Source organism: Castor canadensis, chromosome 2 (assembly GCF_047511655.1).
Source record: "Castor canadensis chromosome 2, mCasCan1.hap1v2, whole genome shotgun sequence".
Lineage (NCBI taxonomy): Eukaryota > Metazoa > Chordata > Mammalia > Rodentia > Castoridae > Castor > Castor canadensis.
This window is the reverse complement of record NC_133387.1, coordinates 78,802,363-78,825,412: the sequence shown is the minus strand read 5'-3', so window position 1 is coordinate 78,825,412 and position 23,050 is coordinate 78,802,363. Positions and strand designations below refer to the sequence as shown.

Sequence of the window (23,050 nt, the reverse complement as noted above, 5' to 3'; positions counted from 1 at the left end):
GCAAAATATTTATATTTCAGCAAACAGTCCCCAAATTATATCTGAGAAAGGTATTTAAGTACTTCTTTTATGATTACTGTATCTAAGGATTCCAATGTGAAAATTAGATAAAATTTTTCTTCATCAGACAATTATAAAATCTGAAACAAGAGCATCTACATTCATTTTGCAAAGTTTATTTTAAAAATCTGATATTATGAAATTTGTCCAACCTGTTTTTCATTGACTGGCAAAGTAAAACAATCAAATTTGGTAATTTGATGAATATATATTTTTTGTATTAACAAGTGAAAAATATGTAACTAATACTGTTATGGTCATTGTCTTCATTTGAATTAAATGCCATTTTATTATAGGAAAGTCTTAAGACTAATGGGAAACTCACAAGAAAGTCTTAGATTAAACACCACCATATAGAGCTTCTAAAATAATCACATTTTTTAATATAAACATTTATGAATAGTCAACTCTTTGTGGTTTTTTTATCATTTATATTCAGAAACTAAAGAAAATGTTAAAATGTTATGAGTTCCCTATGCCACAATAGCCTTCATTTGCACTGAAATACCCTTAGTGCTTTGGCATCACAGTACTTTTTTACAACAAATACCTTTTTTTAATCCAATATTAAGAGTCATGTTTTCCCACATGTGGCCTAATATGGTTGCTTGAATTACATTTTCTGTTTAACTCTTGCTTCCCTCCCAGAACATTTATACAATAAGAGTTACAAAGGTCTTATTAGACTAAGGAACTCTGGCCTGATATGGTTCCCAAGGGAACAACATCCCTGAAAAAGAATACTCCATGTAACAGTATGACACAGTGACTGCTTTCTTCCCAAACAAAAAGCATATGGGACTCCAATAATAGACCACCTCCAAGAGGGATATTGCACACACGGGCTTTGGCTAAAGTAAATATAATAACTTGTCAAGCATGTTTGGGGGAGCTGTAGATTTTCCTCTAGACAAACCTGGGATATCAATTAACTAGGGAAAATATCATGTGCTAATACAATGCAACCTCAGAATGTCACTGAAGAGTGATGCACCACCAAAACACAGGATGTTATTCCAAAACATCATCTCAATCATACATCTGTTTGGAGATGAGTCCTAGCCTTAACATGAAAGCAGAGGTTAAATGTGTCATTTTCTCATTGCAACTTAGAACTCCAAGCTCACTCAGATTTTTATTTCTTCTTAAAAGCACATATCAGATATTTGTATACAAAAAAAAATCAAGTGGTATACTGAACCATTAACATTGTATCTACTTTATATTACAAAACTAAAGTTGTCTAAAATGCCAAAGCATGAACACTGTTTGGTAAGATTTTTAAAATAATGTGTGAGATCATCATTGTATGTTAGGAGCTATTACCAATTGCATGTTTGCTTTAAATAAAATGGCATGCAAATATTTTGCTTATACAAATAAGCTATATTGTAGCATAGAATAATATACCTGAAGGAGAGCAAAAAGAAAGCCTAAGAAAGGAAAGATATTTAAACTAGTTTATCAGTAGCACACAGCAGTTTAAAATAAAAGGACAGTCTACTCATTTATCTATACTCTTAGAAGAGAAAACAAGTGTAGAAAACTCAGAACTTTAAGGTTTCAGAGTCACATCTGCTTCTCACAATACTGATCTGACATAGACAATGGGAAGGAAATGAAAAAAGTGTACCACAGACTTCCCAAAAGAGGTTATCTTTGTTTTCTGGATAGAGTTTCTGTGATATCCTCCCAACTAAATTGAGAAATTGACTTCTTCTCAGAGGTGATAATGACAGTAGGCTGCTCACACTGGCTTTAACTAAACTGAAAGGATTTGGGGGGACTCCTGCACTGGGATTGCAGGCACCTGCAGTTTCAGATCAAAACTGAGCTATTCCATCTTCCATGACAGTGTACTGGTTTTTAGTATTCTCAAGCAACTGTTCTGCTCCTGGTGCAGATATGGTGAATGAGGAAGTGAACAGCAATCCTGCTTCCCAGTGGGAAGCACTTCGGTGCTGCTGAAAACATGTACACCACTCTGCGGATGCTTTTCGAGGGCAGGGAACCACAAAAACAAGTAAGAATGGCAGCCATTTCAGAGAAGGAGAGGGAGAAAACTCGGGCCCTCAGGCTTATAGGAAGGAGAGCAAGTGGGAGCCCACTAAGCTGGGTATGAGAAGAAATTCCTGGTTACTTTACAGACTTGAGGATCTTCAAGTGATGGAGATGACTCCTGAGGATGCAAGGAAAGCTTCTGTGCCCCCATATCTGCTGGTATAGTTGGTTCCTTCCACAGACACTGATAGGTGTAACATCATATTCTCAAAACTTCAGGGACTTGGATGTTGCTTAGCTTATCTCCTTCAATTACAGATAGGGAAATAGGCACAGTTTATGTAGACTTTCACACTTAAACAGAACTGAAAAATCATTTTCCTCAAATTGTCATCACCGAATACAGCTTTCCTCGGGTAGTCTTTCTGTTCCAGGTTATGCTGCTTAATAAAACCTGGACCCATACTTTACACTGCTGAGTGCAGGCAGGTTCTGAGGGAAACCACCCTACTAAGCCAATTAAGGAAACTGACTGATATTCTTGCAGGGCTGGAAGGCTACCTCACTTCAGCATTGTGGTGAGCCCACAAAGATTTTCCAGCAAAGTCAAGATTTTTTCAGGAAGCATTTTTGAAACTGATCCAGCCCTTAATTAGTGCTATGCTTCTAAGATGCCAACACTTCACAGCTTAGAACATGGGAAAGATGACTTTAATCTGAAAAATTTTCAGAATTGGAAACTTTTATTGTAGTTAAATGAAGTGGAAGTGTTAAATGTGTGACTGGCTATCACATAACCTTCATAAAACAATGAATAACTCCCCTGTGCTAAATTGCTAGTCAGGTGTACAGAAAATACCCCATGACAAATACTATCATTATAGTAGGGTTAAGGTATTATCATGGCACAGAGGAGAGTGTCAGTTTCAACCTAGGCTTTGATGGGAAGCGAGCACTTTGCCAAGAACGTGACTTTGACGTGAAGAAGAAGAATCAAGCCTGGAGCTGGAGTAGAGGCGTTCCCTCACATTTTAGTATGAACCCTCAACATTTTATTTATTTTCTTTTCTTGCTATCATGTCAATTGGAAGAATATCTTATAGATAATATTTGTAATTCAGATGAATAAAAGTTATATGTCTCTCCATACAACTATTTAGTCAGTCATTTAAATTAAGAGGTGACTACTTTCAATGAAAAGACCCAGAATTTCTTCCAAAATAGACACTGGCCAAAATTAGAAAAATGGACAATATCAAATGTTATAGGGATGTAGAAAGGCTAAAACACTTACACACTGCTGGACACTGCATGAACAATTTAGCAAACCAAAACAATCATACAATATACCTCGGCCTAGTGACTCCTTTGCTGGAAATCATAACTTAAGAAATCCTTTCATTAAGCTATCCATGGGTATATATTGAAGCATGTTTTGGTGATGGGTGGGAGTTGGAGGCTGCCTGCATACCTACCTGGGTAGATAAAATACAGCAGTACCCACCACAGATTTTTATGGTAATGAAAAGCACCCATAAAGATATAACACATGCTTAGTGATAAAAGTAAGAAAGGAAATGAGGTAGATAACACTGTACCATTTATATCCACGAAAATTCATGAGGCACAAAGCAAAATATATATATGATGTAAGAATCCATGTAAACCAAATGCAGGAAAGAATGAATGACTGCCCATGGGGCAAGGAAAATGGAAGGGGGAAAAGAAAGCAAAGAGAGATGGAAGAAAGAGTGAGTGAAGGATAGAGATGTGGAGGGAGGGAGGGAAGGAGGGAGAGAGGAAGGGAGAGAGATAAATGAATGCATTACTTATCTAAGGGGAGCAAGAAGTCAATGACCTCAATGGAACACTAGGTATATAACAAATTACCTACTTTTTAAGAAGCTCATAGGAAAGTGAAGGTGATTTGTTTTCAGTTTACTGTGTATTCAAAGTTATCTAAAATATTAGTGAGAATCACAAAAAAGAAAAAAAATAGTTTTGGTGAGAAGATGACTGAACTAGTGAAAAGAAGTTTGGTCTAAGCCTCTTACACTTGAGCTCTACCACTCACTCACTGTGAGTCTAGACAGTCACCCAGCCTCCCTGGACATCAGATTCTGCAATCTGAGACTGAAGCACTTCTGTCTACTTCTACCAGGTAACATGTGTCTATCAGAATGGCATACAGGACATGTTCGTAATTATCAACCAACTGACTTTTAGAGGTCTCAAATTCCTGAATGTAGACTACCTAAAAAGAAGAAAGCCACATTAAAAAAGGAATTCTTTAATAATTTAATGCTTTCCCATGGCTTTAATTGTAGCTCTCAAGATTTTATTTTCTTCCCTTCTTTCAGATAGCTTATAGGAAACATTAAAGCTCTATGTAATTAAAAAGAAACTTGCTTAGTTAGTAAAAAATCTAAGATTTCATTTTTACTAGACATCCAAGAATGTATTATTATAAAATGAGTGTGAGATCAAAATATAATAATCATTTGAGAAGTTTTGCTTTGCATTTCAAAGTGCTTTTAACTTTGCTTTTATGTTTTGTTAAAGATCTTACTTTAAAATATTCCTAGGAATATGATTCCTTGGAAATGATATTGTGTCATAGCAACCTCTGTTCCAGTGGGGGGGTGTTCTACTTGCTGCCACCTAAAACCATAACTCTATCCCTATTTAGAAAGGGGCATAACATTTACAGCAGATGCCATAACAACTATTACAACACAATAGGCAGATGAGGCATGTAAGATTGGGGCAAAGCAAGTGACATTTCAGATCATTTTAGAACACTTAACCTTATTATTAGAACCCTTTTAGAAATCATTTGTATCTGCTGGAAAAAATTATGTAAAAAATAGCAGAGCAGAGACAGCCACTAATGTTCAACTAGAAATAAACCAGCAGCTTGGCTACTGTTAAAATAGCTATCAAATAAACCTACCAAATCTAAAGTAATGGTGCTGATATCCATGGAAACATATTTGAACCCACAGGCACACAATATTAACAATAAAGTAACTAGATAGGTAAAGACATCTCTGACTGGAGTTGGAAATAGAAACCCTTGAGGTTTTAGCTCCCCAACCAAGTTTACAAATGAGTAAAGCAAGTAGCTTCAACAATCTGAGTTCTGGGACTGAGCATATGTAAGAAATAGAAGAAATGGAACAGAAGTGGTCAGAGCAGATGGAGACTCACTCTCACATGAGAAATGCTGGCTTGGAGACAAGCAAGCTAATGAGTTTTCCCTACCAGGAGTCAGCCCTGATAATAACAACAAAAATGAACTTGTTTCAGACTTCACAATGTGCCACCTGCCTTCCAAAAAGTGCTTACAACAAAGTTGTCAACATAGGTATTACTACCTCTTAGTAGATCAGGAATGTGAGGACCAGGGGAATTCTAGCAACTTGACAGAAAACAAACTAGTTGGTTTTGGAGCCAAGTTCATGGCCAGCCTTCTCTGAATAGAACACTGAGGCATTCCACTACATTGTGTTGTTTCTTGAGCCTTGGATTATAAGTATATTTTCATTCAACTTCTGTCTTCCCTTTATCTAAATTAGATAGGATATGCAAATTACAAGATTGAACTTTTTTTTCAGCTTGGGCTCAAGAACTTCAGGTATGGTATTACTTTTCTATTTCCTAAGCAGCAAAAAAAAAAAAAAAAGGGTAGAATCTTATGCATTTATAGGATTCTGAAAGAATTAGGGAATATGCTTTTCTATTTGCAGGTCATAGACTAGAGAGATCATTCAAATATATATGGTCATATTCTTTTAAAATAAAAAACTTTCCTGTATTGTTTAAGCAAAGATAGCAGAATAAGCCTATTCTGTAAATGATGAAGTATGCAACCAAGATTGTTAGCATGTAATGATGTAAATTCTGTTGCTATGAAATAATATTCTTTCATTAATCTTAGAAGACATCTGTAAAAAACATACTAAATTATAAGTGATGGTTAATCAAGTATGGCTCAGCATATTTTTCTTTTCCTCATTTTTCTAGATGGAAGCATTTAGTGTTACAAAGCTAGTATATTAATTTTCCAACAGTCTTGGTTTGAATTCTGCTGCCTCTCACCTACCCAGAATGACTTACACTACAGACCTCTGTAAATGCAATGCAACAGAAAACACATGTTACCCATCAGGGTTGCATTTTTTGTTCTGGGCCACAGAGAGGCTACCCATCAGTGCATAAAGGTCTGCCCACCTGGCCTTTTGGATCATAGTTCAGGCACACAATTAATTCATTATGAGGTAAGTCACTGCTTGCTTTTGAACTAGTCTTTCCAGCTCTGGAGGTGAATGTCCTGTCACTGACCTGAAGAAATACCTCTACCCTTTTAAACTCCATTAAATCACATTTCCTTCTGTTTTGTTTTGTTTTTCTTTTTGAATGGCAGGGGTGGAAGAATGGTTTACAATGACAGAGAATATTCATCCGAGAATATTCGGGTGAATATTCGGGTGAATATTCTCTGAAAAGAATAGAGCATCCGAAAAGATAATTTCTAACAATAAAAGATTTAGGGATACATAGCAGATTAAAATAATATTAGCAAATTTCTTTACTTCATATTTTCTTTTATACCCATTTATATGTGTGTATATAATAAATACTTAAAATAAGGGTCAAATAATCTAAGAGAGTCCATTTAATTCAATTTAATAGGACATAAAAGACTTGAAGTAAAGAGAAAAATCTCATCTGTTTCATTTATTTTCAGTCTCACCAGTCAGTATGTATTTCTTGGTTCTTATATGTTGTACAAAGTATTAGATACATGTATTTTATAGTGAATAAATATATGTATCATCTTTAGAAACTATCAAGTATTTTCCCTTCTTAAAAGGTAATCATCATGCTAATTTTTGTGTTAATCACCCTCTTGCCACTTTAAAATATATTTTGCTAAGTATTCCTAAACAAAATATATTGTTATTTGTGAACCCAATAATATAATGAACCTAAAAAATAAGTGATCTTCTGAGTCTTATTTCACTGAAAATGTACTTCTAAGAATTACATATGCTGTTCAATGGAGTGACACTGTGTACTTTTCATTTCCCAAGGGTACAAAATCCATCCAGGGGCTCATTAGAATCAGGACCTTTGGTGCTTTTGCAGTTACTAAGAACTATTACTCAACCTGAATCAGGATTTTAAAAAATATTTGTGACCAAATTGTTCTTTTCATAGACATAAATTAAAGGGTAATAGGAAGCTGACTAATATTGGGATATAATTGCACTAACTCAAAACACAACACCTAAAAGTAATAGTCCAATAATGTCATTTATGTCTCTGGTCACAAACATTCATGAAGTATTTATTCCATTGGATGTCATATTTTTCAAAGGATAACAAAAAAAAAGAGAAAAAGGGGTGACAAGATGATGAAAAAAACAGGAAGTATATAAAAATCCCAGAGATACTGTAGAGGCCTGAAATATAATTCTTTAAGGAGCTGAGCAATGAAGACTATGGTCTCTGGAAAATTATTTGAGGTAAATCTAGAAATTCAGAATGAAGGTCTGTCTGTAGAGAGGATTCACATTTGCATTTTATAGGCACTTGGGAAAAAAACAAATATGGTGCTAGTTTAAATCAAATGAACAGCTTGAGATGATATGATTTGAGCTATACTCTACACACAAACTAGCTTGTGGTTACAACTTCTCAGGCAGAGAAATTGCCTCCACTCTGCTTCCATCAAGACTACTGTGGGAGTAGGGAAAAGTGAGTCACCAATGTAGCATAACTAGAGGCTTTTGGGATCTCAGTTTAGTATTGGGTGGATCCCCTGTTAGGTTATCCTTCTTGGTCAGCATTAAGCTTTTCTTCAATCTCCTGAGCTTTATGGGGCCCTGAAAGCCAAAGGTCAAAACTCAACAATGCAAATGCCCCAAGGCAAAAGTGACTTCAAATCCTATGAGTTTCTGCCTTCACTTATATCTTGACCCAGTGATTTCACAATACCTAATAGTTTTTTATATGTATGTACATGTGTACTTGTGTATGTATGATATATATATAAAGTTACAGAGATATCTTGGCATAATGTCTGGAGAACACTTCCATCAGTCAAGATAATACTTAAAATCAACCGGTTTGTGTCAGAAGACAATGAATGAGTTCCCCAGAGGTAGAAGTGTCATGGCAGAAGGTAGATAATCCCATGGCAACAAAGTTATAGATGTAAGCCATGAATGAGAGATTTGGTCAGCCTCTATCAGCCCCAAAGTACCATGACTATAAAGTACCAGGGAAGAAGCATGCCACAATTATACATGAGAACGTACCACTTATCACACCAACTTTGCCTACAAAGAGGAATGCATGGTGAAGAGGTATTATGGAAGTGAGAAAAAGTTAAGACTTTAAAACAGTGAGTTTCATTGCTATTTCCAGCCCATTGCCTTTGCAATAGCCTAATTCAGAAACTACACAAATTCTTTTGACTCTCACATTTTTCGTCTTGTTAATCTTGTATTGTTACAATAAATGATGTTTCTTTAAAGCACCTTTCTTTAATACGCCAGTTCATATCTCATTTAAAATATGTTATATGCCCATTGCCAGGCAAAATGTTTGCTCAGTGGAACTCTTATGTCCCTCAACTATAATGCAAAGCTCAATTACTTTTCATCGCACTTCAGGTCAATGAGTGAATTCTCCCTTGCTGGCTGTTATTCTGAGAGGTTTGTATGACCTTGATTTTACTTAATGATGGGTCTACTACCACCAGAATGACCAGTAAAGAAGCAGATGACCAATAACTGAGCAGAGTTACTAAGCTGCACAACCACTGGATAGCAGCTACTGAGGATCATAGAGAATGTTGTATTTGAGGACTGCATTTCAGAATTTCAGAAACTTTGTAATCTTTATTATAAATAAAATAAAATTTATTCTGCTCAATGTAAAGCTGTAACTAATATAAGACACTATTAAACATAATTAATCTTTATCTTATTTAGTAAATATCTGGCATTTCTCTTAGAGATAATCAGGAGAACCAATTTCTAAAAGAATCAAGCTTATAATATGGGTCTTACCTCAGCATGAGGAGCAGGGGGCAAAACCGAACTCTCGTTTTCAGTAACATTTCCAGTTGGTCCATTGTTTGGTGAACTGGGACCGGATCCTGGAGAACTACTACTGACTGAGGATTCTGAAAAATATTGGGAAATATAAATGTGTTTGTGAAAAATAAAGATGAACTTCAGTTACTATAATACATATCACTATGCATTGTTTTATTTAGCCTCTATGTGAATAAGAAGCACTGGGAAAATTTATGGAACATTTCTAATTTTCATATTGCCTCTTTGTATTCACTGCACCAATAAGGCCATGTATTCAATAGCTTCTGGAGAAGTACAAATATCCACTTATAGAGTGTCATAGATGCTATTGAGGAAAGGGAATAAAGTAAAGAAAGGAATATCCTCTTACTTGCTCTTGGGCTACCACAAAAAAATAAATAATGGTAGAAATAGTGAGCTTTACACATCATGAAAGCCATTAACACAAGACCCTGAGCAATTTCTGTTGTGACTGAAAAAATTACCTAAATACTGGGCTATAAACTGCTCTTTACTTGATATTCTAAGGCTATACCTTACTATAGTACATATGAGTCCAAGTTGCATGAAGAAATTACAATACAACAGAAAATCTCAATATTGCATTGAGGGCCTTGTAAAACATCATTGACCTTTAGCTCAATTTTTTTGCAGAGTATGAAAAGTTGCCTAAATTTAATATGTAAATATTTCAACACCAATAAAATAAGAAATTCCTTTAAGCAAAAGTTAGATTAAAATGATACAGATTATTTAATCTCTTTCTTCCTCAGAAATAAACTTTACATGGACCTTGACTTAGGAAGAAACTAACATATTTACTAAAACACCCAGTTAAAAGTAGAAATTTCTAATTCTTAGAAATACACCTAGAGAGTAATCATATCAAGCCTTGGAAAATTATTTACTGAGCCTCTAATTTCTTATCCTTTTCTATAACTCATTCATTGCAAGTTTTTCCATTTGCCTCATCTTTACATTGTGTTACCCCAACTCTGCAAAAATGATCGTCTCATACTTTCTAGTGACTGAGGCTTCTGATCTGATTTCCACGTGTATCTTTTCTACCTAATGATTATGTTACCTACACTCTCCTTAGTCATTTCGGAGGAAAAGTATTTTTCTTCTTCTCCCTTCTCCCGTGCTAGCACATTCACTCTCACTCACAACCCACCCCCTCCCATACTGTTTCAGTATGTTATCAATTATTCTGACTCATCATGCCCTCCTTCCCTCTGGGATTGCCCCCCTAGTCTGACAGCATGCTAATTATTCTTGAGGTGCAGTCTGCTCTCACAATGCCTACTCTTTCCTTCAACTCCAGGCAATATTGCTTACTCACTATCAACTTCAAGTGATCTCTTAAATGCCACCAAATTTGCAGGCTGTTGAAAAAATAGTCCTCATCCTTCTAATCCTTCCTACAATAACAATCTCTATCTCCATATTCATTATTCTTTCCCTCTGACGTTTCTTCCTTCTGCCGATTAGAAAATAACACATTCAACTAAGCTTGTGGCTTTATCCCTTTTCTCTTTCCTTTGTCAAAGTTTTCAATATTGTGACTTTACAAGTAATTTTTAGGCAGCCTCATGAAAGTAATATTTCTGGCACTTAATATCTCATAAATTTCAGCCTGAATTCCTCTGTAATGCTGGATATTCTTACTCTCCCATTACATGTGTACCAAAATAAGAGTATTTATATTAAATGTTACCTGCCTTAGAGTCATTCCTACTAACTTCTTTATCCTAATCAATTACTGGGTCTTTTCAGTTAGCTCATTACATTATTTCTCATCTAGGTCAGACTAAAATCATTTTGATTTAAGCTCTTGTTATTCTTTCATGGGTTATCTAAAAGATCTCTAAATATTCCTAAATTGCTAGAGTGGCCTCTCAAAATTTTCTTCCAAACTCTTGCCAGGAGGATCTTCCTGAGATGACTTTCACCATGTGCCTCTGCTACAAAACAGAACCTACCATTATTTCCAACTACTGCTCTTTCCCTACTCAGTCGGGTGCAGTCACTTATTGTCTGTAAGAACAAACACTTTGCCATTTCATATTTTTTTTAATCCTCATTTTCTTCCACTTATTTTACTGCAGGTCCAATCCCACCAATAGACTCCAAGTCTTGTTCACATGCCATCTGTCCCCCAGTGAACAGAAACTCCCAATTTCCACACAATAGTTTCTTGCCATCCATCTAGACAACTTATGTCTTTCAATATTAAATTAGAAATATTTCTTTACTAAGAAGTGCAATGCCACTGGAAAAAAAAATAGAAGAATGGTGACAGAATTCTGATCCTGCCACTTATTATGACATCTGAATAAGTTAATAGCATTATTAGATGCTTAAACACATCTTGCTCACTGCCTGTTTATATATTTTGTTTACATTTTGAATAATGGTCTTTTTCCATTTTTGCCTTTTATCTTGTTAAATTTTATTCTGACAAAAAAGTGCATGCATTTTTATTCTAATAGAAGCTTCTTTTCCCTGGCTCCTACCTCTTGTCTTTCTAGTATGATTAATTATGATTTCTCATTTATGTTTCATTTACATATAATTTCTATTTTCTTTAAAAAACTATTATCTTAAACATTCCATCTTATCAATTTTAAGTTACATCACTTATGTGATATTCAGACCAAAGTATTTCCTATGTAGAAATCTCTGTGACAAGCATTAGAATTCAAGACAGTACCTACTACAATAGGATTCCATAGCATCCCACTAGATAGGACCTGGGAGGAGGTAGCAACTGCTTTTCTGTGAACACTAAGAAATCTCTGAGAAGAAGTAATATTGGAAATGGATCTTAAAGAAAAGTGGTTCATAAAATGGTATCAAAATAAAAGGGAGAGGAGAGAAGAGGACACTGCAGACACAGTGATGAGTCAATGCTTAGAATTTTAAAAGAATGAGGCTTTGGGGGGAAGAAGGCAGAAATTCCATGAATCTAAAGAAGAGGAAAACAGCAGGTGGTTCCTATCCATCGACTATTAAGAGAAGAGAGACAGCATGGGTTTCCAAAGGGCATACACTTGAACCTAGGAAGTGGGGAAGTGAGAAAGGTATACAGGTTAGAAAATGACAGCAGTGACAACTTAACTACTGTGGCACCATGACATCTCTAAATGGACTAAAAATTTACTAATAAGTTCCAAATAGACCTCATCCAAATTAGATGGAAGCTGACCAGAAACAGAGAGGAGCACAGGTGAAGCCAACTGTGTGTTGATAGTTCAGAGCCTCTAAAGACATTAGGAGTAGGTGCATCATACCAGTTAAAAATATCTACCAAAGCATTTGCAAGTGCCAGTTCACAGTCAGAAATTATGTGTTTAATAAACACATATTCAAGTATTGGGGAGTCATTAGCTCAAAAAAAGGAAATGGAAGCTATCATATTTTAGACATGAAGAAACTTGAGTAAAACTCAGGCAAATCATAACCCTTATTAATGAGAATTAATTGCTATTCTGATAGCCTTGAGCTAAAGCCCATGGTAATTTATAAGGAGAAAAAAATAACTATGGAGAAAAGGTTATGGCCAAGAAAAGAGACTAATTGAGAAGTAGAAGAGAGTATTTGTATCAATAAATTATGACCTTAGATATTAAGATTACAAAGCAGAAAAAAGGTGATATGTACATTTTTCTCTTTTCTTCAAGTTTTTATGCTCATGAGAGCCCATTTTCCCTAATTAGAAAACCCATCTCCCTCCACTTGCATTAGACAATTGAAATGTTCATTATTCTTTTACATTTATTAAAACAGATTTATTTTCCAGCCCTTAAAACCCACCAAGGCCACCAATTAGGAAAGTTTACTTAATATTATCACTTATTAACATATAATAGTATTTCTTGGAAAAGTCTATAATTTCAAAGCTAAAATCCAATTAATATTAGTGATTACATTGATATTGGAAAATAAACATACACTCTACTAAAATACTTTTATTTACTATTCTTTTTTAACATTTCTAATCCCTCTAGGAAATTTTTCCCATTGTAATTATGAGTGCTCTACATAATATATCAAGCTATCAGGACTGGAAAGGAGACCAAACAGTTTTCTTTGTTTTTCCTAAACAGCTTGTCAATCTTTTAAGTTGCATTAGTACTCTGTACCTAAACATACTTTTTCATCTTCACTTCATTTCACTTCACTTGTGTATTATTGTGCTGAACTACACACAGTCATGGCCAAAAGAGATACAGAAAACCAAGAATTTTTAAAACATTAAGGCTGAGAACTGATTTGGGAGAAATAATGCCAACTTACTACATTGGTATAAGCATAGTTTTCCTTGGGAATAGAACAAAAATAATTGCTGGTCATTACTTCTTGATGCAACTAAAGGAAATGACCAGGTATAATGCATGGCTCTAAATAAGTACTCAGTAAACAGTAATCAGTATTATTTTGGATAGCCTTTTTGGTTCTTGTATCCTTAAGTCTTCTCTAAATTCTCAGTCCCAGTTATAACTGGGACTACAGGGGTTTGTGAGACATCAGGTTGAATTTCCTAACCTGTTCTCCACACTACTAACCAGGCAGCTAAAAAAATATGAACTTGTCCATTTGAGACTAGTGAAAATGACAGTTTCTTCCCCTTCATAAAAAGCAATATATCCCCCTCCTGCCATAAGTCCCAGATCAGTAGTAAACACATAAAGTCATTTATGAGTTCTGTAAATTTGTTGAAAAGTCAAGGTCTTGCTGTTGCGTGTAGTTTAATTTTCCCAGATGTATTTTGTATATTCATGTCTAAGTATGGGGGAATGTTCTTCTTGGACCTCCCTCTGCTCATTTCTGATCAGATTTCATTAAAAGTTTTATTTTCCTAGTTGGCATTCCCAAAATGAACTGCCTGTTTTTGAAAAGAATAGGGTGAACTTTGATGCTTTCTAGCTATGCCTTGATTGACACATAGCTGTTTTTATATTCATTTCCTGTTAAACACAGTTGGTGAATACATAGCAAGGTTTACTGAACTATTTGTGAAATATCAATGAACTTTCCTTTCAAGAAATACTTTGTTGGAGATGACTTTTAATATGCAGCAGGTATATTTATTCTAAACTATTTTTTTATTCCTACTACCAATATTTGTTAGTATGTGACTGCTCAGTCCTCAATTACCTGTCACCTCAAACATTCTCTTCTTGAATGAAGTGACAACATTTCCATCCTTCCGCCTGAGTAAGGGGCTGCTTCTCCTCTCTGCCACTTTCTGTTTTAACCTGGACCGCACCTTCAAGTTGGGCTCAGAGGCTGGGGATTGAGACAAAGAAAATAGATAAAAATTAAAAAATAAAGAGCCAATTGCTCTAGTGTTTAAAAAAAAAAAAAAGCCTGACTCTTTTCTTGGTCCCTTCTTCTCAAATAAAACCCAAGCATGTAGATAAGCCATTGACTCAAAATTAATAAAACAGACAAACAGAGTATCATTTTTATGAAACATGTGAAAGGTTTTTCTACATATGTATATGTGAAAGTGAAAAGGGAGCAAAAATAAGCTTTTTACTTCATCTAGCAGCACTGGGATTGTTAATGGGAGGTTTAATCACTAATTATGTTTGGGTCAGAGTAAGATTTATTATACTTCAACGTCAGGCCTCTTAATTCTCTCAAGGGTGAAACTCAATAACCACAAAAACAGTAACTTAATGTGATTTTTGAGACTCTGGTTTGACTTCTGGTAATAAGAAGACACCTTCGTAGTACATAATTTATGTCTAATCCTGACTCCGGGAATATTTCTTTGTCAGTAATTTCTAACATAAAACCCTGGGAAAACACACTCAGTATAATAACATCAGCCAACTAGAGTCACTGTGAATAAACTCTTCTATACTCACCATACCAACAGTTAGAGCGGAAGCTGACAATGTCAGAACTGAAAGTTTGAAGTTGGGTTATAGGTTCCAAAATACAAATGCACATTACTTCTACATATGTTACTATTTCTTTTTAAATTATTCCAAATAGCAAATCTCTATACTTATCACTTATTAGATTTTAAAATAACCATACTTTATAAGAACAGTAACACTGGATTGGATCTTTGTATAGAGGCTTGTGGTTAATGATGATGGTAGAAAGGGTATTTCTAATCACAACATATACAGTATGTTTTCTTTGTTCTAGTACTATTCTTTGCATGTTATTTTTATCAATATTAACTTAATTAATCATAAAAACATTCATAAGGCAAAGATACTACTTGTAATGTGATAATATTGATGAGGAAACCAAACCACAGTGGGTAGATAACTTGCCCAAGGTTACCAAGGAAAAAGGGGATGAACCCAGGATCTATACCCAGGCAGTCTGATCTATTCTAAATACTGAAGATATTGCTCCCTCATCTTTCCTTACAGATGAATACCACAAAAATTAAAGATTGTTTTCGTAAAGCACCACTAATCATCTACAACAGATAAAATGTAGCTAGATTTTTGGCCGGTGAAAATGTTTTCTTTGAAAGAATTTATATTTTTGACAGCCTGCAAAGAATATCAAAAGTAGAGTTTATAATGCTACCCCTCCCTTTTTTTTTTAACTTTCAGACTTCAAATATCTACACTTATTTTTCTCTTTGTTCTCTTTTCCCTTCTCTGTAGCTCTAAACTTGGACTGAGAACTCTTGTATTACAAGTTTTCTTGGAACTGACTAGGTGAAACAGGAATTTGAAACAAAAAATTACTTTGGATTCAAAAAGTGAAGCAAGTTATTTTTGTGTGTTATTCATCTGAGTTTTATGCCTGAAAATATAGAAAAGATAAAAAATGGGGGCCTGAAAATAATATAATTGAAACCAAGTAGTAGGGAAGAGATCAGGGCTGAGAACAAGAAGCTCAGTGTGACAGAGAATGGAAATGTGTCCCTTGCTAGACCTCCCACCTTGAAGCAAAGAAGGTAAGAAACTTGGGGAAGGATAAGGTTCCAGCCAGACATGCAGGAGTGGCAACCCACTTTAACTTAGTGTACAAGTGGAATCTTGGTTACTAGTATCTTATTCACTTAAGAAAACACAAGAAAATGGCACTACATTAGCTTATATGCATTTGTTTGCCTGTATGGTTATGTTTAAGTTCCTTTAAAAATATCAGTCCTGCTTCTGAAAAGCAAGGATACTTTCACCTAACACCAAGAAAGGAAAAAATAAGGAACTGCCAGTCCCTAGGTGCCTGCTATTTTGGCATTCTCTGTTTTCTTCTCTATAACCCAAGAACAAACATCACAGATTCTCAGACTTAGATATAAACATGATTTTGTGATGAAACCTGAAGAATTAAACACTACAAATTGGCTGTCCAGAGGGAGCCAATTGATTAACCACTGACTTGGTGGAGGAGAAGAGAGTGCGTTTTCAGTGAGGGATGTAAGGTTGGGCTTGCATGTGCTCCTTTCCTGCTACAGAGTTTTCAGTGAGATTGAGGTGCTTTCTTTTTCTTTTATGTTGCTTCCTTTTCTTTTCTTTTGTTTTTGTTTATTCGTTTGTTTGGGGAGGGGGTATGTGTGGTGCTGAGACTCAAACTCAGGCCCTTGAGCATGGTAGATGAGTACTCTACCACTGAGCAATGCTCCCACTTGACATTCCAGTCCAGTGCTGTCTGAACCTGATTCTTGATCTGTGAAACAAACCCTGACATCTTTTAGACTTAGCAGGTCCCAAATCCACTGATGCTCAGTACTGTCCTCTTCCTTTTCCTAACACTAAGCTCAATGTCTGTGATCAACACAAAAATGTGAGAACATCTTGGAAAAACAGAATATGGCGTTTTAGCATTCTGTATGAATTCCACAAGCTTTTAACAAAGAAATTATTTTTTAGGATGGCAGATAGTTTTTACTCCTTTCTGTTTGTCTATTTGAGAGAAGGCTGGATAGGAAGCTCTTAAATTTCCTTTAGCAGTCAATGTAAAGATGTAAACACCAGAAAGGGAAGAAGAACTGAGTTCTAATTAGACATCTACCACCTGCTAAAGTCAATAAGCACAAGTACTTCATTCCTTATTGAACATGAGTACATCAATATAAATCAGGTATGAAAATTACTTTGTACTGTCTGAAGTCAAATACATGTGTGCTTAAATGCCTGTTCCACACGTCAGCTATTTGGCTTTGGATGAATTATTTGATATCTTTTGGAGGGGGTAGTACTGGGGTTTGAAGTTCCTTATGCAGAGCCACACCCTCAACCCTTTTTAAAGCTTTAGTTATTTTTAAGATAGGGTCTAGCATTTATGCTGGGAAGGCCTGGATTATAGTTCTCCTATCTGTACTTCCTATGAAGCTGGGATAATAGGTTTTATTCTTTTCTTTTATATTGACTTTTGCCCTGGCCAGCTTCAAACCACAATCCTCCTGATCAAGACCTCTTGAGTAGCTAGGATTACAGGTGTGAACTACAACACCTGGCTACAATTATTTGGTATCTTTAAACCTCCATTTCTTGGTTTAAACTGGGGATAGTTTTGCCTGGATTTTCTCCATTTGACCAACAGATTCCACTTTCCTTCTTTCTCTAAGCCCATGGGGGCTGAGTCATATAGGTGCATCACTTTATTTCTTTGCTAGAATGGATGGATTTCATTTGGGCTCAACCTCCTGGCAGGATAGGCTATTGATGAAAGGATTAAGGAGTGAGGGGTCAGGGTATCCTACACTCTTCCTATTAGGGTGCTCATCACTGGGCATAGTTTTATACATTCCTGACTTCCCCTCCTCCTGGAGGCTCCTGCTACATGGCTCCAGCTCTCCAGGAGCAATTTCTTCTCCCCTTTAGCCTACAGGAATGGGAAGGCTTCCTGCTGTTGCCATTTTCTGGGTGCTTCCACATCCCTAATGAGTTTCTTTAACCTTGTTCACTTCATTGTACATAGTCCTTTCATAGTCCCATGAAACATGACATATAGGGCTGCTTCCTGAGCCTTATTAATTCAGTCTTATATAGCTAACAGTTACTGTAGAATCAAATGAAATAGTGTCCAGCATAGGATAAGGCATTGGTTTTGAACCAGAAAAATTTTGCCCCCAGAAGACATTGTTGGTAATCAGTATAGGAAGTTGATACCAAAATCTATTATATAGAGGCCAGAAATGCTATCAGACAACCTACAATGCCCAGAACTGCCTCCAAGACAAAGAATTATCAGGACTCTCAAGTATCAGTAGTGCCAAGCATAAGAAATCCTGAGGTGAACAACCAGTAACCTATTGTCAATAGCTGCACTACTCTGAGATGATTTAATGAGATAATTTCTGTTAGAGTTTCTCAGAGGGTATAGGAGACATAGGCAAGGGAAGATTTTCAGAATCTGATGATTGTCATGTATAGCTTAAAAATATTAAATATTTCAATAATTTTTAGTACTGCTAATATTCCAATTTTCAAGATTTTTATTGACAGATAATAATTGTGTATCTTAGGGGGCTATACTGTGATGCTTTGGTACTTTTGTACATATGTACTGGCCAACTCAGAATACTTAATTTTTTCCTTCATCTCAAATACTTATCATTTCTTAGTGATGAAAATATTCAAAATCTCCTTTGCTAGCTGTTTTGGATTATATGATACAATACTGTTAACTACAAATACCCTCTGTGTTGTTCCTCTCTGGCTGTGGCTTTGTATCCATTCAGCAGCCTCCTCCCACCCTCCCCTCCTCAGCCTCCTCAGCCTCTGGTCTGCTCTCTGGTTCCATGAGCTCAGACATTACACATTCCAGTGTGAATGAATTCGTGTGAATGCTGATAACACTTCCAAAGGGAGTAAAGCTAGTTGACTTCTATTGGTCGGTGGAGCTATGCAGAAAGTCATAATCCTCAATGATGGGAAGGATAATATTGGAGACATTGTATTTTATCTTCAAATATTGAGCAAGGACATAACTTTCTAAAAGACAGAAATTACTGATATACTGGAAAGTGCAACATACACTTACTTTTGCAAAATATACAATATACAACTTCTGTAGGAAAAGCTCCTAACCAATGCTTCTAGCGAAAGCTTTTCCTTGGATTTCAATACTGGTTTTTAGTCACCAGAGTTATTAGTATTTCAGTGGTAAGTGTGAAGGATGAGATGATGGATCACCATCATTTAGTCCTTACAGTGCTTAGAAACTCACTTCTAACATTTCAGAACCTGCACACCAAAGCTCAGAATGATATATACCCAAGCAGTAGAATTAATGACTTTGTGTGCTGATTCAGTTTGCAGTTAGTTAATTCCATTTTTAATGCTCTAGTCTCTCCCAAAGGCTAAAGATTTCCATGCCAGTGACTTTAATGGGATGCAAATCCTCAAGCCCAGAAAGAGGTCGCTCACTAGCTGGGAAGAAGGTCTGCTTGTATGTGGGTGTATTTCATGGCTAGTTGGACTAATTGCCTTTCTATTTTTATTCCAAACCCATCACTTTCTACATCTCAATTAATCACAGAAACAGGAGGCATGCTTTTTAATGTATGTGTGCCCATCTGAAGGTATTTGTCTGTTGAGATGAAAACCTTGCATAAAAAATTATCCTTAAGGCTCTGGATTTGCAAAAAAAATTGATTATCATCATTTAAGTGAAAAATCAATATTTAAATAAACTGTAAGACCTAAACCTTCTTCTCTTCTCACTTGAAAGAAAAAAAAAACTGAACAAAGGAAACAGAAACATTGGAAGAATGTCCCACGAACTAAAGGAATTTCAATTCTTTATGCTCCATGAATTCCACGATGCAGAATAAACTCAGGGTGGCAGGGTATGAGAATAAAAATTGAGAAAGGAATAATATAGTTAGGTAGTATGAAAACAGATCTAAAGAAACAGGATTCTAAAGCATGCTAAGTGACAAGGGCCAGATTTATGGTGTACATGGTGTATGCCATGATATGCATGAGTACACACACATACAAACACACAAACTATGTTTTGGAAAACCAAATACGCCTCTGACACAAACAGATCAGAGTCTAATTCCAAGGTTAACTCTTTCATGTTCTAACTGTGACCCTAGGTGAGTTGCTTAATCTTTATGAAGCATTTTAATAGCTATAAAAGAGCAATAACAATGCTTATCACACATCTTGGTGAAAGATTGGTGGTACAATAAATTTTCTTGCTCAACTGACAATCACAAGAAAAGTTGTTTAGTAGATTGACATTGAATAAACGAATATTTCATGTAGTCCATGTATAAGACTAAGGAACTTATGACAAAATAAAACAAAACTAAAAATAACTAGATCGTGACAACTGATAAACTATTGAGCTTTGTATGTTATCCAGAAAAATGATAATAATCCTTTTCTGAAGTTTTACTCAATATATTTCAAATGTTTTCTTACTAATTGTCTTCATATATTTCCCATTTTTAATTTGTCTGTTTATAAATTCCACTCTTAAGAATTCTTTGTCTTAAATATGTCACCTTCTATTAAGAATGGTTACCAACTATATGCATATTATCTCTGTTCACTTTTAATCCTAGGTTATGTATATTCTTTACACTAATAATTTGGACAAATAAATTCAAAACAATGTATAGTACATGTATAGAAAAAAATCTTCATTCTTACTGAGAATTATCACCAAGAAAAAGGTTTCCTTGAATATTATCATTTATATTAATTATATTTCAAACATACAATTTCATAATATTAAGATGAATATTAATCAAGATTAAACACTGCATTAATAAATGTCTGTTTACATGAATGGATGTCTGGGACATTCAATAATTCTATGTGGCCTACAATCATTGATGAAGGTCAAGTTTCTACCACCAGCCTCAATTCCTTTTGTTTCCTTGTCTAGTCTTCTCTGACATGCTGGATATCTGCAGCTTATTCCTCTCCTGGGCTTCTTTTTCTATCTCTCACTGGCACAATCCTTTAGAAGCTGACAGTTTGAATATTCTATCACTTAGAACTGAGCATGTAAAATCTATCACCCACTTGCTCTCTGTCCTAAATAAAATTTAGGTCTACGGCCACACCACCCTGAATGCGCCTGATCTCGTCTAAATGAAATTTAGGTTTCCCTGGAGAAGTTCCTGTCTCAGTCACCCCCTCACCCAAGTTAGCCCTGAGGAAAGCAATGCCTGCATGAGCTGTTTAGCTGCGTATATATTGTAATAAGGAAAGACTCTTTGGAGACACAATAAGTCCTCTAATCTAGCTGACCAAAAAATAATAAGTTATTCTATAATTAAAAGCTTCATAATTAGTCAAAAGCTATGTGTTTTCAAAATTAGCATTTAGCATAATGCAATAAACGTATTGCAACTTAAACATTTCTTGGCTTGGATAATATAAATCTTTCATGTTATGAGTCATATGTTATACATTATGATATTGAGGAGCAAAACTTCCAATCTAACTACTTCTAGTTATAAATGCTTAACAATATGAAATTCATATATAAATGTCTTTTAAAATCATTTTGGGGGGTTAGCTTCTAATAACAGTCACATTAATGGTAATTTATGAATAAAATTTCCCAAAGAATTCTTCTTTGAATAAGAACTACTACTGCATCCAATTCTCTCATTGCAAATATACCAATGATGTCTCTTTATTTATAGAGAATTATTTTTATCAAAAACTATACTGGTAAATATTAACTAATGTTACTCAATATGTAGTGAACCCTGAAAAATGTTTATAATATTTATTATTTTCTTCTTATTATGTATGTCTTACGTGTTTCACATGTTTAAGAATGGGACAATATACACAGCTAACATGTTTCTTTTGTGTTTTGTATGCAAAAGATTTTGAAAATGAGAATCAAATTATATGTGTGATATAGTCATATAACAATGTTATATCGTTTCCCAGGCAATTATATAGTACTTAAAAATAAGTTATGTAAATATTCTTTATATTATTCATTCATATTTATAAATGAACACACAGCATTCAAGAATCATATTTAAGCATAAAATGACATTAGATATTTACATGATCTACAATGTATTGCCTTAAAAAACAACACACAGATACAGATCATTATCTGAACATCATTTGTGGCCATTTGCATTTCCTTCCATCAGTGTAAATAGGAATTTAAGTCTTAGATTCCTCACATATCAGAACACTGACAACCTTCTTACAAGTAGAAAATAATAGCAATAGGCATTCATGGAAAAAGGTGTTCTTGTGTCACTAGAAACAGCTCAGGGCATAATGGGAAGACAAGAGTGGGGTCCTGGGTAATGGTAATTTGATCAAGGATGGCAATTTGATTCAAATCCTAGTTTAAGCTCTGATGTGGGCACTTCCCATTAGCATGTGTGGATATCTTACTTTGTGGGTCAGAGCAGGAACTTGTGGACCCAAATGCCTAAAACAGGGCACTCAGCTACCTCAATCTAAAGGCAGTACTGCATACTGCGTCTTGTTTCTTCTCCTCAGCAGTAGTTCTCTAGTGTCTGGTGCTCAGCTGGCTCAGCAGACAAACCATTGGTAAACCATTTACTGAGTGAACAAGTACGTGCACAATGTACTTGTGCTCAACTTCAAACTCAGTATGGTGCTCAATACTGAACTTTTTACAACTAGGATGAACAAAGGAGAAAATAACTATTTTCTTCAAAATTTTATGACATGTTGCTACAAATTATCATTTTAAACACGGTAAAACATTTTCAGCAAACAACGTGATTCTGGATAGAAACAAGCTATATTAATATGTTGTAAAATATGTAATTACTCCTTGTAGTTAAAATTAGTTGATTCCATTGTTTAATTAAACTCAACTAACAGCTATTGAATAATCATATTGAGAATCAAGGCTGTAAGTTTTATAAAGATTGAAAGCATGTCTACTTATAGTCCATTGTTTTAAAAGCA

General features: G+C 35.1%; 1 protein-coding gene across 34 annotated transcripts in view; it reads right to left on the bottom strand.

The window, feature by feature from the left end:
* Positions 1 to 23,050, bottom strand: part of Hdac9 (histone deacetylase 9) — an 844,179-nt gene that overhangs the window by 339,631 nt on the left and 481,498 nt on the right. For 28 of the 34 annotated variants that reach the window (XR_012445228.1, XM_074065098.1, XM_074065099.1 and 25 more), the window contains 2 exons: positions 14,334 to 14,465; positions 9,144 to 9,259 (listed from right to left, as the gene is read on the bottom strand). Coding sequence is in view for 33 of the 34 variants with exons in the window: in XM_074065098.1 (XP_073921199.1) it covers positions 9,144 to 9,259; positions 14,334 to 14,465 (248 nt within the window). In the remaining variant the exon portion in view is untranslated. The remainder of the gene's footprint in view (positions 1 to 9,143; positions 9,260 to 14,333; positions 14,466 to 23,050) is intronic. The other 6 variants (XM_074065104.1, XM_074065105.1, XM_074065108.1 and 3 more) reach the window with 1 other exon arrangement.